This window comes from Callospermophilus lateralis, chromosome 5 (genome assembly GCF_048772815.1).
Source record: "Callospermophilus lateralis isolate mCalLat2 chromosome 5, mCalLat2.hap1, whole genome shotgun sequence".
Taxonomy (NCBI): Eukaryota; Metazoa; Chordata; class Mammalia; order Rodentia; family Sciuridae; genus Callospermophilus; species Callospermophilus lateralis.
Window position 1 is genome coordinate 3,737,873 of NC_135309.1, and position 16,152 is coordinate 3,754,024.

A 16,152-nucleotide genomic window follows, 5' to 3' on the forward strand; every position below is an offset into this window, starting at 1 on the left:
CACCTGTTCTCTGCCCAGCAACCAATAAAACAGAATTATGAAAAGTGACTCTTCTGCACAAATCCCTTCCCAACGTAGAACAGGGATGTAGCTCAGTGGTAGAGCACATGCCGAACACCAGCAAAGCCCCAGGTTCCATCTCCAGCACCCCTGTCACTGAAAAAGAAACAACCACAAAAACAAAAACACCTTTCCAAGTGTGCTTGGAGTAAGTCCAACTCCTCACCACAGCCAAATGCATTCTGCAGCTTAATTCTGCTGCCCTTTCCACTAGCTATTCTCTCTGGAAATGAATGATACTTTTCACTTCAGGCCTCTGCTCAAATGGCACCTGAGCCCTTCCTAATTAATCCCCTGAACCATCACCTAGCAAAGCATTCCCACACTCCAGAGTTTGTTCACATTTACAATGCTATCAACTAAAGTCAGCACACAAGAGAAAGAGAACATCACAGCTAACAGGCCCCCATGCATGTGTGCTGAATGAGCCACATCCCACCACATGGAAATAAGGACTCTATCCATTCCCTCGCATACTGCCTAGCTTTCTGGTGATTCTCCATTCCCAGAGTCGTTATTGGGATGCTGCCTACTGCAAGCTGGAACAGCCTACACAGCACCAACATGAACCTGAAGACCTGCATTGACCCTGCCGTGTACAACACAGATCTAGCATGGGAGGTCACGGCATGAAGCTCTGGGGTGTCTGAAGCTAATATATACAAGTGACGCTCTTGGGGAACAAGTACTTGGTCACACAGCCAGCACTACTAACATCATGGTTGGCATAATGCATGTCTTTCAGCATTTCCATCATACAGGAGCCCAAGTGAGACTCAACAGTAAGTAAACACCCTATTTTTAGTTCATTTCCAAAGTAGCAGAGCTAGAGACATTTTACACACCTCCCACTACCTCCAAATTTCAAGGCTGGAAGAGAAAACAGAGGGGCAGTGTATGTGGTGGGGCAGTGCAGCTGGCTTTTTCCTATTACCTGTCCTCCCACTCTGCAGTATATCCTCTTTCCACTCCCTCAGAGGCTCCCAGCCCCACCCTGGAAGGCTCAGTCATGCTGTCCGAGGGCATTTCAACCCAACACCATGGCCTACTCACAGTGCATGTGCTAGCTTTTCAGAGAGAGCTGATTGTGTGCTGTTTCCACTGCACTTCCTCCAAAACACTAACTTCAACCCCTTTCCTGTTGCTCTTTCAGGGATGGCACTAACCAAGAGGGTCAGGTTCTGTAAGTCTGAGTGGGGCCAAAGGATGTGCATCACTAGCTGGTTCCTGGCTCTGCCAGGGAACTTCAGCGACATATACCTGTATTCCAGACCTCTCTTCCCTCCCACATGTACAACAGTGCTCACATTAACACCAGAGGGCCATCATGTGGATAAGGGGAAATATGGCAACAAATATCTGGCTCAAGAGTCAAGGTCCTATACACAACAGTGAATCTCACCACTGCGTACATCCACAGACTTGAATCCTAAGTAAAATTACATATTTTCATAATTATATCAAAATGGATTCTATTGTCATGTATAACTAAAAAGAACCAATAAAAAAAGTTTAAGGTCCCAGACATGTGGGTAAGAGATTAGTTGTCCCCAGAGATCTTGGGGTGTATGTGGATGTGCTGGCCCTGACCTCCTCTTTCTCAGAGAACTTGGTCTCAGGCACAGAAATTCAGCCTGGGAAATGCTTATCTGAATTTCAAACTGTGTGGGGGAAAAAACAAACAACCCATTCTGCCAGGCATGAGGGGGCATGCAGGTAAGTGATCTCAGTGACTCTGGAGGCAGAGGCAGGAAGATCACAAGTTCAAGGTCAGCCTGGGCAACTGAGCGAGACTGTCTCAAAATGATAAAATAAAAAATAGAACAAGCGGCCTTACCTCTGCTCTCACACCACAATCAACACAGGAGACTTCTGTGACCCCAAAAACTATAAAGGTTTTGCCCCACCTGCAAGTGAGCAATTCTGCAACAAGGGACACCAACAGGACATGCTCTACTTTGATCCAATTCTGATTCAGCCTGGAGATAGCATCAGATCCTAGTTTGAGAGCTCAGTCCTCAAGATGCCAATCACAAGCCCCAGGCTGACTTGCCTGTGCTTCTGACAGAGTCCCATACATAACCATAACCCCTTTTTGGATTGGATTTCCTCAAATGGCTCAAAGAACTAGGGAAATACTTACTTACATTCACTGGTTTATCATAAAAGACAATACAAAGAATACAGATGAAGAGAAACGTAAGAGGCATAGGGAATGGGTACAGGTTTCTACACCCTACCTGTGCACCACCTTCCAGGTACCTCCCTCTATGCGGCTACCTGAAAAATCTCTGAACCCTTTCCTTTCCAGTTGTTATGGAGACTATAGCACAGGCCTGACTGCTAATAGAAAGGGTGAGGAAACCCAGTAAGCCCATCTATTCAGATTATTTTTGACATCTCCAAGAAATTCTAGTTTCTATGGTTTGCCCTGTGGAGGGAATTATAAGCCAGGAACCATGGATTAAAAAAAAAAACAAAAAGCTGGGCGCGGTGGTGCATGTCTGTAATCCCAGAGGTTTGGAAAGCTAAGGCAGGAGGATCACAAGTTCAAAGCCAGGTGCAGCAGCAAGGGCCCACAAAACTCAGTGAGACACTGTATCTAAATAAAATATGAAACAGGGCTAGGGATGTGGCTCAGTGGTTGAGCGTCCCAGGTTCAATCCTTGATTCCCCAGTAGAACAGAACTGTATTTATTTTTATATGTGTGTGTGTGTGTGTATATATATATATAATATCAATACACATACCAGTGCATTTTTGTAGTATCCTTTATAATAAATTAGTAAATGTTTTCCTGAGTTCTGTGAACCACTTGAGCAAATAAATCAAAATTGGGGAGGGGTTATTGGGAATGCTGATTTATAACTGGTGGGTCAGAAGCCCAGATGAGTCAATCTGGGCTTGTGAGGTGAGGTGGCAGGGCAGAAAATGATAACTACATAAAATATGTTGTTAACCTGAAATAAGTCTCCCAGAAAAAAAAAAAAAAGGGAGAAAAGAAGGGGGCTAAATGAGTGAATTCACACATGCCTAGAAACACAGGCTCTATACCAGAAAAATTTTAAATGGTCAACTATGGATGGGCTTATGATTGAGTCTCTCTCCATTTTAACTTCTGTGTACATTCCCATTTCCTACCATGGCCTAGCCCACAATGACATCCATGATAGGGGACAGACAGAAGCAACTGGTGGTAACACAAGGTTAACTGCATATTTTATGCAGGTATTATTCCATGGGGGGTGTGTATGTGTGTGTGTGATATATATATATATATATATATAGATAGATAGATAGATAGATAGATATATAAAGTATCACACATACTTTCCTCATGAGGCAAATTCTGTGATGAATCATACTTCTCACATACTGAGACAATTATAAACACTCTGTACCCCACTTTTCCCATTGGCCTCCCCAGTCTGCATGCACAAGTGAAAACAAATACCCAAAGGACATTTAGTAAACACATGGAAAGATCGTAGTTTATTGTTAAGTTTTTTGAAAACTATATATACATATATAGAGTGTTAAGAGAAATTTGTGTGTGCACATGTGTGCAAAACACAAAACTCAAAATTGGTTTCCCCTATATTCTAACAACACACTTTGACACATGTATGGGAGTTTCACAGACACACACACACCAGGAAGCAAACAATTCAGGAATTCAGCAGAGGACACAAGTTGGATGTTCCCTAATTCAACTCAATTCTGATATTGTATGCTTGAGACAGGATCAAATCCCACAGACTGAGGGCTGTCCCTCCACCACTCCCCAACCCCTTCTGCCTCCCCATTCCACCTCACAAGCCCAGATTGACTCACCTGGGCTTCTGACCCACCAGTTATAAATCAGTATTCCCAATAACTCCTCCTCAATTTAGATTTATTTGCTCAAGTGTTTCAGAGAACTCAGGGAAATATTTGCATTTACTATTTTATTATAAAGGATACTACAAAGAACACAGATGAAAAAGAACACAGATGAAGATGATTTTATATATATATATATATATATATATGATATATGGGGGGGGGTGTAGGTAGGTAGGTGGGGGTAAGGTATGGGAAGAGGCCTCTCCACGGGCACCACCCTCCAGGAACCTCCCCACATTTACCTACCAGGAAGCTCTCAGAACCCCGTGCTTTGGGGTTTTATGTAGGTATCATTTCATGGGCTTGATGGATAAAATCATTGTCACTACTGATCAACACAGCCTTTAGTCCCTCTCCCCTCCCTGGAAACTGGGGCTGGGGCGTAAATTCCCAATTTACAGTCAGTCTTTCATTGACAAACCCCATCCTAAAGCCACCTGAGGCTGCTGACCAGCAGAGGGCTCAACAGCAGACAAAACATTCATTGCTTCAGATATCCAGGAATGAGAATGAAAACACATACACAACATAACATTATGCCTACATAAGACTACACTAGGGGAAGAAAAAAGGGAAAAAGGAAGGGGGCTAAATGAGTGAACGCAAACATGCCTGGAAACACAGGCTCTATACCACAGAATTTTAAAATGGTCATCTGTGGATGGGCTTATGACTGAGTCTTTCTCTCCATTTTAATTTCTGTGTACATTCCCATTTCCTACCATGGCCTAGCCTACAATAATGACATCCATGGTAGAGGACAGACAGAAGCAACTGGTGGTAACACAAGGTTAAGGGAGTAATTCCATAGAAATGGGCCCAATGTGCTGACCCCCACATGCTTTCTTTTCCAAGAAGCAATTTACCTGCAGCTCTGTCTGGCTTAAGTAGACATGATGTGTCACATTTCTCAGCAAACTACATGTTACCTGCAGGAGAAATGCAAGTTTGAAATAATGTCTCTAAAAGGAATCCAAGTGACCCTGAAAGAGGAGATTTTGTGACCCTTTCCACAGACCAGATTCTGGAACTCAGGGAGATAAAGGATAGTTCCTCCTAACCATAAAACCTGTAAGAATTTAGAGTTAAGAATCCATGGGCCAGGGGGTTGTGGCTCAGCAGTAGAGCTCTTCTAGCATGTGGGTTCGATCTTCGGCACCACATAAAAACAAATAAATGTCCAACTACAACTTAAAAAAAAAAAAAAAAAAGAATCCACAGGCCAAGGTGACAGAGTTGTCATGACAGCGGGGACCCAAAAGTCCGATGTCATCCTGCTGTCAAGTCAAGGGGGGATTCCCTAGAAATTTCACTGTGATCCCCAATAAAACTGGAGTGCAGGAGAGGCACGCTGTCCCTCTCCTGAGAGGACCTACTCTCTCCCTTGAGTGTCCCCTTTACCCTTTCCTATCCCTTCACTAAACTCATGCATGTTACTCGGAATGACATGTCTGAAACCTTTGATTTGACAGGGTTTGAAGGGGTGCGCGTGCGGGGTCAGTTTCCTGAAAGGCCCCAGCTCAGTAACCTCCGTCCCCAGGGGTGGTGGCCACACCTGTAATCCCAAGTAACTCTGGAGACTCGGAGAGGAGGACAGCAACTTCGAGGCCAACTCGGCAAAACTCTGTCACAGACATTTTTAAAAGGGGCTGGGACTAAGGCTCAGTAGTACATCCCCCGGGTCCAATCCCCAGGGCCGGAGGAAGAACCAGCCTCCACGCCGTGCCCACGGGAACTGAGGCCACCAAGCCCGGCCGCAGCACGCCGGCCCCGACCCTGCCCGCGACTCAGTCGGCCACCCTTACCGCTCTACCTGGAAGCAGCCCCCAGGCTCCTCCAGCCTCCCGAGCCTCCCGAGCCTCCCGAGCCTCCCGCTCTTTCGGGACAAATGGTCCTCTCCTTCCAAAGGGCCCCCTCAACGACCCCGGCCCGGTCTCCCTCCGTCCGGCCGCCCCCTCAGGCCCCCATGGCCCCTCCGCGCCCCGCCGTCCCCTGGAGACCCCTAGGGGCTCTGGGTAAAGAAAGGCTCAAACTCGTCACCGCGTCAGCCATGGCGGCCGGGCTATCCCGGGGCTGGGCAGGAGCCTACCAGGGCGCAGCCGAGGCAGCGGGGAAGATAAGTGCCAAGTCTGCCGGGTTTAACCGGACCCGGAAGCGACCTCCAGCGTCAGCTGGTCAGCTGTGAGGCGAAGAACTCTGCGCTTGCGTGGAGAGCGGCAGTGTGCCGGGCGCATGCGCGCAGGGCGGAAGCGTGCGGCGCTTCGGCCAGAGGTCCGGGCGGAACGCGGCGCCACCAGTCTTGGTTCCGGCCCCGGTCCTGCAGTTTCCACTTCGCAGCGATCTGGGCGACTTCTCTACCTCCGCTTTCCTTGGGGAGTGTGAGTCCGAGCCTGCCTCCGCCGCGGCCGATGGACCGTGAGACGCGCGCCTTTGCCGAGCAGCACTTCCGGGACCTCGGGGGCCAGCTCTATGGCGGCGGCGGGCAGGCGCCGAGCGGAGTGGCCTTCATCAAGGAACCCGCCACCTTCTCCTACGCCGACTTCGTGAAGGCATTCCTGCTGCCCAACCGGCCCTGCGTGTTCTCCAGCGCCTTCACCGAGAACTGGGGCAGCCGGCGGCGCTGGGTGACGCCCGAAGGGAAGCCCGACTTCGAGTACTTGCTGCAGAAGTACGGTGAGGAAGAGCGCCGGGGACACAGGGAGGGCCAGACCCGGGACAGCCGGGGACACAGGGAGGGCCAGACCCGGGACAGCCGGGACACAAGGAGGGCCAGACCCGAGACAGCCGGGGACACAGGGAGGGCCAGACCCAGGACAGCCGGGGACACAGGAAGGGCTGATATACCTAGCCTAGTTCTCTCATTAGATCAGAAGCCAGCTTGTCACAAGTTATGAAGGATTCATTTCTTTTTCTGTAAAAATATTAGGATGTCTGTATGGCCTGGCCATTAGTTGATGTTGTAAAGCTGACTTGAATGCCTGCCCGTGCCCTGAACTCACCCATGTCCGGTTTTCCCTGACCAGATAACAACCCTTTCCTAAACCTTAGTGACGCCTCATAAATTCTGGCCTTCCCTGGCCGGATAACGACCCTCTTTGAGTCTCTAAGATCTCCTTAAATTCTGATGCCGGGGCCAGCAAAAATGTAAACTTGTGTTATGCTCCTCAGAGTGTTGTTGTCTGTAACCCCCCTTTGTGTAACTTTTTGGGCTATAAAACTGGGCTGCAAAGAAGCCTCCCCGCTGTCCTTGGCTCCCACGATTTTGATGGGCAAGGCAGCCCGGCCGGTCGAAATAATAAGCTTGCTTTAATTTGATTTTAATTGGAGTCAGTGGTCTTTTCTTGCGTCGTGGTCTAACAGGGCCAGACCCAGGGACAGGCAGGGACACAGGGAGGGCCAGGACCGAGCTCACACCGCACACAGGGCCCAGGGACACCGGACTGAGGTGGGGGAGGATACAGGATGTATTCCAGACCACAGCTCAGGTGGGTGGGGCAATAAGGTGTCCAGAACCCAGAGGGCACAGGAACAGCCCACACCAGACAAGCAAAGAGAGCCAGGATGGAGCTTAGGCCCCCAGGGAGATCCAGGAAAGAGAAGGAGACATGGGAGCTCAGCTGAACTACAGAAAGGCATCGTGGAGGGTAGGGAGGGAATGGAGTCTGGTCTCCTGGGGAATTCTCCTGCAACTGGTTTGGAGAGTGGCCTGCGTTCAGAACTTGCAGCCAAGTCTGTCTTGCTGTCTCACTTCAGGAGATGTGGTTGTACCAGTTGCCAACTGTGGGGTCCAGGAGTACAACTCGAACCCCAAAGAGCACATGCCCCTCCGAGAGTATATCAGTTACTGGCTGGAGTATGTCCAGGGGGGCTGCTCCTCACCCCGGGGCTGCCTCTATCTCAAGGACTGGCACCTGTGCAGGTAAGGGGGATGCTGGCCATGGGGCACCTCCCTAGAACTATGCCTCCCAAGGCCTTTTTGACAGGGTGACTGCTGCTCCAGCAGAGTTCCAGCCTATGTCTCCAATGTGGTGGGAAGGTCAGCTCCTCACCAGGCCTGTGCAGTGCTGGCCACCACAAGGAACATGGACTTTTTGTGGGCACAGGTGGGCTGTGGTCTCATCTCTTTTCTTTATTATTTTCCCAGCTTCCTTAAGAGGATCCCCTGGGACTGGCATTTTCTCCACCCCAGTGAGGAGGCCAGGTCTCTACCTGGAATATGCAATGGTCTTTAATGTCTTCCTGCCTCCTTGCTGGTCTCTCCAAAGGAGGAGGTCTACCTCACCTTAAAAATGACCCCCACCCCAGCCTCCATGTGCTATGTACAGATGACAGATTTTTTTTTTTTTTTTTTTTGTAGTGCTGGGGATCAAACCCAGGACCTTCTGCATTCAAGGCAAGCACTCTACCAACTGAGCTATAACCCCAGCCCTGATAAGATTTTTAGCCTTGGGCAAGAGTGATCTGCATTCAATAGAAATTAAAGAGAATGGAGTCTCCTTTCCCCAGGCTAACAGTATGTGGTCTGATCCATAGTTCACAGTAAGCTTCACCATTCCAATAGAGAGCACTCCTCATTCTACAGTGTCTTCAGTGTGCTGTGTTACTCAGCAATGATGTTTGTTCAATTAGTGATATTGCTTTGTTGTTGTTGTTGTTGTTGTTTCTTGGTGCTGGGGATTGAATCCAGGTTTTTGCACATGCCAAGCATACCCTATTAATGTATTTTTAATTTATGGTATTTTCAACATGGACATATGAGAATATGAGCCCATTGTAAGCTGAGAGGCATCTATAATTCATCTGAAAAGTTAACCCACCCCAAGACCCAGACACACAGTGTTCACTCTGGGAAGCATATACATTCCTCTCCAAGGTGGTCCTGGGATTTTGTGTCCCTTGCTGGGTATGCCTTTCACAAGAAAAGGCTGTTATGCTCATACCCTCAGCAGTGGGTACATTGTGGGGTTCAGGTAATGTTGAATGAACCTGGGAACAAATTCCTGGGTCACTTTGTGCAAACTAAAGCTCAGAGCAATGGAGTGAGGCCCTTGCAGTTCCCACCAGGTCACGAGAAGCACCAGGCCCAACTCACCCCATCACTCTGCTGCTTGCTTAGAGAGCGGTCCAGGTTCAGCCAGAGGCTGGTCCTGGCCCACAGGCATCGCCTGAACCAGCAGTGCAGACAGACACAGACCCAGGCGTGGTTGTGCACTGTGCTTGAGGTACTAGGTAAACAGATGGGTCTTGATCATTTGCTAAGTGTTTCTCAAATATTGCATGTGACATATGTATGCTAGAAAATTGTTCATTGTGTATTTGGAATTCAACTTTTGACTTTCCTGAATTTTATCTGACAGGTCCAAACAAAAAGGGCAGAGGAAGACATGGGGTCCTACAGTCGGGAGGACACAGGGAGTGACACCTGAGCAGGATCTTTGTGGATGAGCAGACTTTGCTGGAAGCTCAGAGGCATGCTAGGCAGAGGGACCCTTGTGTGTTTTAGGACCCATTCGTGGTTGTTGCTGCGCATATCCTGCTCTGTCATCATCTGACCAGCAGTTATGTGCGCTTGAGTCCAGAAGTTTTTTCCAGCACAGTGTTGGTTGAGCTGTGCCTTCTCTAGGGCCCATTGATGGGTTGAGAGGGTCCATGGATAGCCCTTCTGCCTGGGCCTGCCACTTAGAATCTACTAGGCAAAATGTGGTCTGCTGGTACTGGTGAAAAAGTGAAAGAGGCCCCCAATTCAGGAGTTGGGAGGATGCCCACACAGTACCAGAACCCCCAGCACAGGCACACACCAGAGCTCTGGGTCTGAGGGAGAGTGCCCACTGCTTGCATGGGTCAGTTGTGCTTTGTCACAGGCCACCCCCAAAGCCACCTTCCACCTTGCAGTTCTGGGCTCAGCAGTTTGAGGGGTTCAACTCAGATTTCTCAGGGCTATCACTGTCCAGTAGATCCAGGAAGGCTGGGACTCTTCGGTGGCCTTAGTCTGTGGGTGAGCTCCTCACAGCCTCTTGGCTCTCCACAGGGACTCATCTGCAGAGGACTTTGGGGACGTGTTCACCTTGCCTGTGTACTTCTCCTCCGACTGGCTGAATGAGTTCTGGGATGCCCTGGATGTGGATGACTACCGCTTCGTCTATGCAGGGCCCCCGGGCACCTGGTAAGGCTGAGTCAGAGCTGTAGCTGCCCCACTCTGCTTGGAAGCCCATCAGAAGCAAGGCCAACCCTGGAAACCGCAAGGCACCAACAGTGAGCTCTTGCCGCAGGTCACCCTTCCATGCTGACATCTTCCGCTCCTTCAGCTGGTCCGCCAACATCTGCGGGAGGAAGAAGTGGTTATTCTTCCCACCGGGGCAGGAGGAGGCGCTGCGAGACTGCCATGGTAGCCTGCCCTATGATGTGACATCCCCCAAACTCTTGGACACACGCCTGCACCCTATGCTCCAGCACAGCAGTCCACCTCTCGAAGTCACACAGGAGGCTGGCGAAGTGGTGTTTGTGCCCAGTGGGTGGCACCACCAAGTGCACAATCTGGTAAGGTGGGCTTAGGCAGCCCAGCCCTCTGCCCACCTGGTTCCTGTCTAGCTGCCTTTCCACAGAAAGGCAGCAGAGCACCCCATGCTGTGGATGAAGCTGCAGAGGTCCCAGCCCCTGGTTCCATTCCCTGCCCAATTCCTGCCCTGAGGAGTGCGCTCCTCAAACCCTTGCTGTGCTGATGCTGCCTGGAGGTGGGAGTGGCCTTTCCCGGCTGAATACGCTAACCCTCTGAATAGGCATGTTGAGGCCCCCTGCCCAGGGCCTGATATGGGCTATGGGACATTGCCTCTGCTGTGGGCTCAGCCAGCCTGCTCCTGCCCTCCAGGATGACACCATTTCCATCAACCACAACTGGGTCAATGGCTGCAACCTGGCCAACATGTGGCACTTCCTGCAGCAGGAGCTCCGGGCTGTGCAGCAGGAGGTCCATGAGTGGAGGGACTCCATGCCTGACTGGCATCACCACTGCCAGGTGGGTGCCCATATGGGCTCAGTCTGGGGGCTGGGGCAGACACCAAGGCCAGGTTGCATGACTCAGAGTCCATCAGTCACCGTCTGGCCTCAGCATCTGTGCCTCATGGCTCCTATGTTACTCCCTGAGAACTGCTTGTTAGGGTGCTGTGCAGACATGGCTGTGACCACAAGCTCACTGTCCTTTCCTCTGTGGCCTAGGTCATCATGAGATCCTGCTCAGGGATCAATTTTGAAGAATTTTACCACTTCCTCAAGGTCATCGCTGAGAGGAGACTTCTTGTCCTAGGGCAGGGGTCGGAAGCAGCTCAAGAAGAAAACATAGGCCTAGGGCTGGGCTTCCAGCAGGCTGCATTTGATGTTGGCCGTCTTGCAGAGGTGCTCGCCTCTGTGGTCACACACCCTGACTTCCAGAGAGTGGACACCAGCACATTTTCCCCAGGGCCTGAGGAGCTGCTGCGTCAGCTACAGGATGCTGTGGCTGCTACTACCACCCTGTAGTTCCTGAGGGAGTTCACATGGGGGCACCAGCACAGGGTAGCCTTCTCCTCCAGGACCTTCTTGGAATACAAGCCATCCTCATCTTTATGGCCTGGGGTGTGATCTTGCTGAGCAGAAGCAACCTCCTGGAAGGTCTGATGTGGCCATCTCCCCAATGTCCTGACTATGGGTCTCTGGGGCTTCATGGTTGGGATGAATAGAGGCCTTACTGCAGGGCCTGACACTGGAAATTACCCTTTTTTCCCTGTGGTAACCCTTGACTGTGGTCTTCCTGTTGACACGTTTTCAGAGGGTTGGAGCATTGCACTCACAATGAGAGCACAACACTCTGAGATAGGCTGGGGGTATCCCTCCAACTTGCCTGTAGCAAAGTCTGCCAGGAACTTGGATGGTGGCCAGGTGAGCAGGTTTCTGTGGATCTCCCAGCGCCCCCTAGTGAAGCCTGGGCTGCTAAGTGATGAGTGTCCCATCTGTCTGCCTTAGGGTCTCCCCTTTCTGACCTGGCCCATCCCATTCCCTGATTCCTGGGACACATGCAGCAAGCCTCCCTCCATTCCAGCCTTATCCTCTGGCTGTGCTTCAGGGGCTCCCATCGCCAGCTAGGCCAGGAGTTGGGCACTGTGTGACAGGTTAAAGCCAGCTTCTTGAGCTGGTCATCATTCACCATGTCCAGAGGCAAAGGGCTAGGTGGCTGAGAAACCAGGCACTGGCCCAGCCAGGTGCCCAGAGTGGAGGATATGATGCAGGAGGAGGGCTTTCCTTTTCCATAGCACCTCTGAGAGGCCTGGGCTGTGGTGCCTGCCCAGTCCCGCCCACAGACTGCCCTGGTAGGGTTGGGCTGCAAACAGAGCAGGAGCTGAGGAACACCTCTCCATGGCTGCCTCTGGTAGTCCAGGAGCCTGACACAGTCCTCTGTTCCTGGGCCCTGGCGGGGTGGTGCTGGCTCTGTTTATCATATTCACTACAAATGGTAAGTGCTCTGTGCATGGAGAAGGGGAACAGGCAAGCCACCCGACCTGGCCCACACAGCCCTCCAATACCCTGTGTCTGGCCACCTGTTTTCCACTCTGATCTCTTTCCTGGTGCTTTTTTGGGAGTGCTGGGCATACCTGAGGGCAGAGGAGTGAGATCAGTGTGACCCAGTTGCTCTCTCTGGGCCTTGGCCTTGGCCCAGACACATGTGAATACATGGGGCTGGAATGGAATGGACTCACAGGGCCCCCCAGAGCCCCAACTCACTCCACAGGGCACCTGGTACCCCCAGCTCTGCTAAGCCTCAGCCCCTCCCTTGTGACACAGCCTCTCACAATCTCAGGTGTTCCCATCAGAACTGGGAAGGCTGTGTCTGCCCAAGAGGGCAGCAGAACACATCTTAGACACTACCTGCTGTGATGTCCAGTGGGATTGGATGAGTCTCATCTAGAATGGAAGCCCAGGAGAGCAGGGACTTGTTTTGTCCAATAAATTATCACATAGTAAGTGCCTTGTGTGTCACATGAGGCCCCAGCCAGCACCTTCCCAGCTACCTAGGATGGCCTGACCACACTGCCAATGCCGAGTCTGAGGGATTGCAGATCTTTCTACCAATAGAAAGGAGCTTTGCTCAAACCCAAGTTCCCAAAAGCTGAGTCTGGGGCTTCATGGTTGGGATGAATAGAGGCCTTACTGCAGGGCCTGACACTGGAAATTACCCTTTTTTCCCTGTGGTAACCCTTGACTGTGGTCTTCCTGTTGACACGTTTTCAGAGGCTTGGAGCATTGCACTCATGGGCACCCTGCAGAGTGGCCACACTCGGGTACACTGAAAATGGGGAGGAGTGATTGCCATCAGGAAGGTGGGCTTCAGAGCCCCACCATCCTGCCTACCTGCCCTGACTGTCCACAGGGAAGAGGTCCCACCTCAGGGGTACCACCAAGGTGCTGCTGAAACTAAGCCCAGGCCTCGTGCCTCTACCCCAGGAGGCACATGTACAGTGTTAAAAGTGCACTTACGTGCTTGGTGCCTTTAAGCCATTTGCTCACAAGTAGGGAAAACACTGTCATAACTGGCACTACAAGCTCCGTCCCGTCACCAGCAGGCGCAACAGGGAAGCATTAACAGCCAAGCAAGTCTAGTTCTTGTGCTGAATTTGAACTGATAAAACTTTTTTTTAAGCTGTATCAGTTTTATCTAATCAAATAAAACCCAATTTGTCTTTAAAAATCATTCTGTCGGAGATTTGCTTTAGAGAGTGTTAGCTAGAGTATGCAAACCAAGGCATTGCCATTTGGGCAGAAAACTCATCATCACATTTTTTAACATCTTTAGGGTGTTTTTTAAAAGGTATATTCCACAGAACTGTAAAAATTTTGAATGTAGACTATAAGAATTAATGCTTATATACCAGTTAGGAACATAATGTGTTTCTGCATACATGTACACACATTATCATGTCTTACATTTGCAAACTAGATTGTGTAAACAGTATAACTGAGAAAACCTGAAAAAAAGCTAGTCATTAAAATCTTTAAATTCTTGAGGTGGAAGATGGACAAAACAAAAGATGCCTCTAAACTATAGACATGACTGATGGTACTTAAGATGACTGTGAATAATGCATAAAGTCCTATTACATAAAGAGCAAGACACAGCAGGACAATTTAGTTACCTCTGTTGGCTTTTTCATCACGGATCAAATTGCCTGACAAGAACAACTTGGGAGGCAAGATTTGTTTGGGCTCACAGTTCAGAGGTCCTCAGTCAGCCAAGTCCATTGCAGGAACATGGTAGCAGGAAAGCAAAGTGGAAGGGGCTTTCCAGGGCTCCCCCAGTGACCTACTTCTTTCCTCTAACTAGTTCCCACCTCCCAGTTCTTCATCCAGTTTTCAGATTAATCCATCAGTGGATTAATCCAGTGCTAAGGTCAGAGCCCTTAGGATCCAGTAGCTGCCTAACCCGCGCCCCCCCCCCCCCGCCCGCCATGGTAGTGCTGGGGTTTGAACCCAGGGCCTTGTGCATGCGAGGCCACTCTACCAACTGAGCTACATCCCCAACCCCAGGACCCATGCTTTTAACCCTTGAGCTTCTGGGCTTTTGTTGCAGATCTGCAGCATAACAATGACCTTCATTTACAGCATTATATGTAGACTATCAGATTTTAAAATTACTATTATTAGTAGTATAAGGGATTGAACCCAGCGTGCTTATCTACTGAGCCTTATCCCAAGTTCTTTTTTGTGTTTTATTTTGAGACAGGGTCTTGCAGAGTTGCTCAAGGGCTCGCTGATGAGGCTGGGTTTGAACTTGCAATCCTCTTGCCTCAGCCTCCTGAGCCACTGGGATATTAAAAGAATGGACTATCAGATTTTAAAGCTTTAGAATATATCAATAGTTTCATTGTGAAAATAGTTCATTTAACCAGAGTTATAAACTAAAAAGAGACTTTAGGACAAATATTTGAATTAAACCTAGCTAAGGACTTAATTTTCATAACCAATCAAAAACTTATCAACAGAAAGCAGGAAATTGTCATGATAAAATCTTTGTTCTTGGGCTGGGGTTGTGGCTCAATGGTAGAACACTCACCTAGCACGTTCAAGGCCCTGGGTTCGATCCTCAGCACCACATAAAACTAAACAAATTGTGTCCACCTATAACTGAAAAATAAATATTTAAGAAATTAATAAAATCTTTGTTCTTTAAACCATTTCTTTGTAAACTTTGCTAAAGCAGATCAGTATTTTTAAAAATCCTTATAGTTTTAAATGTGAAGTATGAGATTCTGATTTCTTATCTGTGTATTATACATACATTTTTCCTTAATCACCCTTTCTAAGAATATTTATGTTTTTATGAAAGATGTATCACATTGCTTTAATAGTTTCCGTTTACAACAGTGTCAGTTTGCTGTGTCATCATTGTGGGCAATGCCATGCTGCTGGATCCTCCCTATAAATGCTATTTAAGTTACTCTAAGGTTGCCGAGCATGGTAGGGCATGTCTGTAATCCCAGCAGCTTGGGAGGCTGAGGCAGGAGGATCCCAAGTTCAAAGCCAGCTTCAGCAAAAGTGAGGCCCTAAGCATCTCAGTGAGACCCTGTCTCTAAATAAAATACAAAATAGGACTACTGGGAATGTGACTCAGTGGTTGAATTTCCTGGAGTTCAATCTGGTACCAAAAAAAAAAAAGTTACTCCAAGTTCCTCTAGAGCTAAAATATTAAGCAAAGCAGAAAGGTGAAAACCATTTTCTGTATTACTCTAAGCCGAAAGATATTCTTTATTTCCTCAACATTTTTCCCCCAGAAATTTCCATGCCAGTTATGTTCATTTGTACAAAATAGGTGTGTTCTGGCGTACAGTTTACATTTGGGGGGCAAACTCTATCATTGCCAGGAAGGTGTGATGACTCCAAGGTATGTGAGAAGAAAGTGGAAATGGGAGCCGGCCACTTAGCCTTATCTTCAGGCTTTAGGGGATCGTCATCATGGAGCAACTTGGTTGTAAAATGAAGGAATATTCTCAACATCTGCCGAAACCCACCTGTCCATGGACATGCAGCCCATCCTGGGGGTTCCCCTTCCTGTGGATGCTGTGTAACCCTCTGTTTTTGTCCTGGCCTGCCGCCCCAGAAGTACCTAAATCAATGTGGTGGTGTTACCAAAAGCGCAATCCTTGTCCCCGTGCCAATCCAATAACTGGGACATGGCTTTGAGA

The 16,152-nt window shown here is 49.2% G+C and overlaps 2 protein-coding genes across 9 annotated transcripts in view; one reads left to right on the forward strand and one right to left on the reverse strand.

The window, feature by feature from the left end:
• Positions 1-6,120, reverse strand: part of Snap47 (synaptosome associated protein 47) — a 59,470-nt gene extending 53,350 nt beyond the window's left edge. The window contains exons 1-2 of one of the 6 annotated variants that reach the window (XM_076855604.2): positions 6,036-6,107; positions 4,813-4,875 (exon numbers count right to left, since the gene is read on the reverse strand). Coding sequence is in view for 3 of the 6 variants with exons in the window: in XM_076855602.2 (XP_076711717.1) it covers positions 5,987-5,998 (12 nt within the window). In the remaining 3 variants the exon portion in view is untranslated. Of the gene's footprint in view, positions 1-4,812; positions 4,876-5,986 lie in introns of all 6 variants that reach the window. The other 5 variants (XM_077109366.1, XM_076855603.2, XM_076855602.2 and 2 more) reach the window with 5 other exon arrangements.
• Positions 6,121-6,209: 89 nt separating this feature from the next.
• On the forward strand, positions 6,210-13,661 carry Jmjd4 (jumonji domain containing 4). 3 transcript variants are annotated; one of them, XM_076856274.2, is made up of 6 exons: positions 6,210-6,619; positions 7,700-7,865; positions 9,975-10,109; positions 10,216-10,483; positions 10,812-10,958; positions 11,159-13,661. In XM_076856274.2, the coding sequence occupies exons 1-6, from the start codon at positions 6,355-6,357 to the stop codon at positions 11,456-11,458; spliced, it is 1,281 nt and encodes a 426-aa protein (XP_076712389.2). In that variant the 5' UTR covers positions 6,210-6,354; the 3' UTR covers positions 11,459-13,661. The 3 variants fall into 3 exon arrangements, with proteins under 3 accessions (XP_076712389.2, XP_076712390.2, XP_076712392.2); XM_076856275.2 differs by having other exon boundaries at positions 10,884-10,958; XM_076856277.2 differs by lacking the exon at positions 10,812-10,958.
• The last annotated feature ends 2,491 nt before the right edge of the window (positions 13,662-16,152 follow it).

What these genes read in the sequence shown, in the direction of transcription:
- Jmjd4 (XM_076856274.2), top strand. Translation starts at nt 6,355, where the DNA reads ATGGACCGTGAGACGCGCGCCTTTGCCGAGCAGCACTTCCGGGACCTC. An exon ending in GCAGGGCCCCCGGGCACCTG is followed by an intron (nt 10,110 to 10,215) that starts GTAAGGCTGAGT and finishes CTCTTGCCGCAG; the next exon opens with GTCACCCTTCCATGCTGACA. An exon ending in ACTGGCATCACCACTGCCAG is followed by an intron (nt 10,959 to 11,158) that starts GTGGGTGCCCAT and finishes TCTGTGGCCTAG; the next exon opens with GTCATCATGAGATCCTGCTC.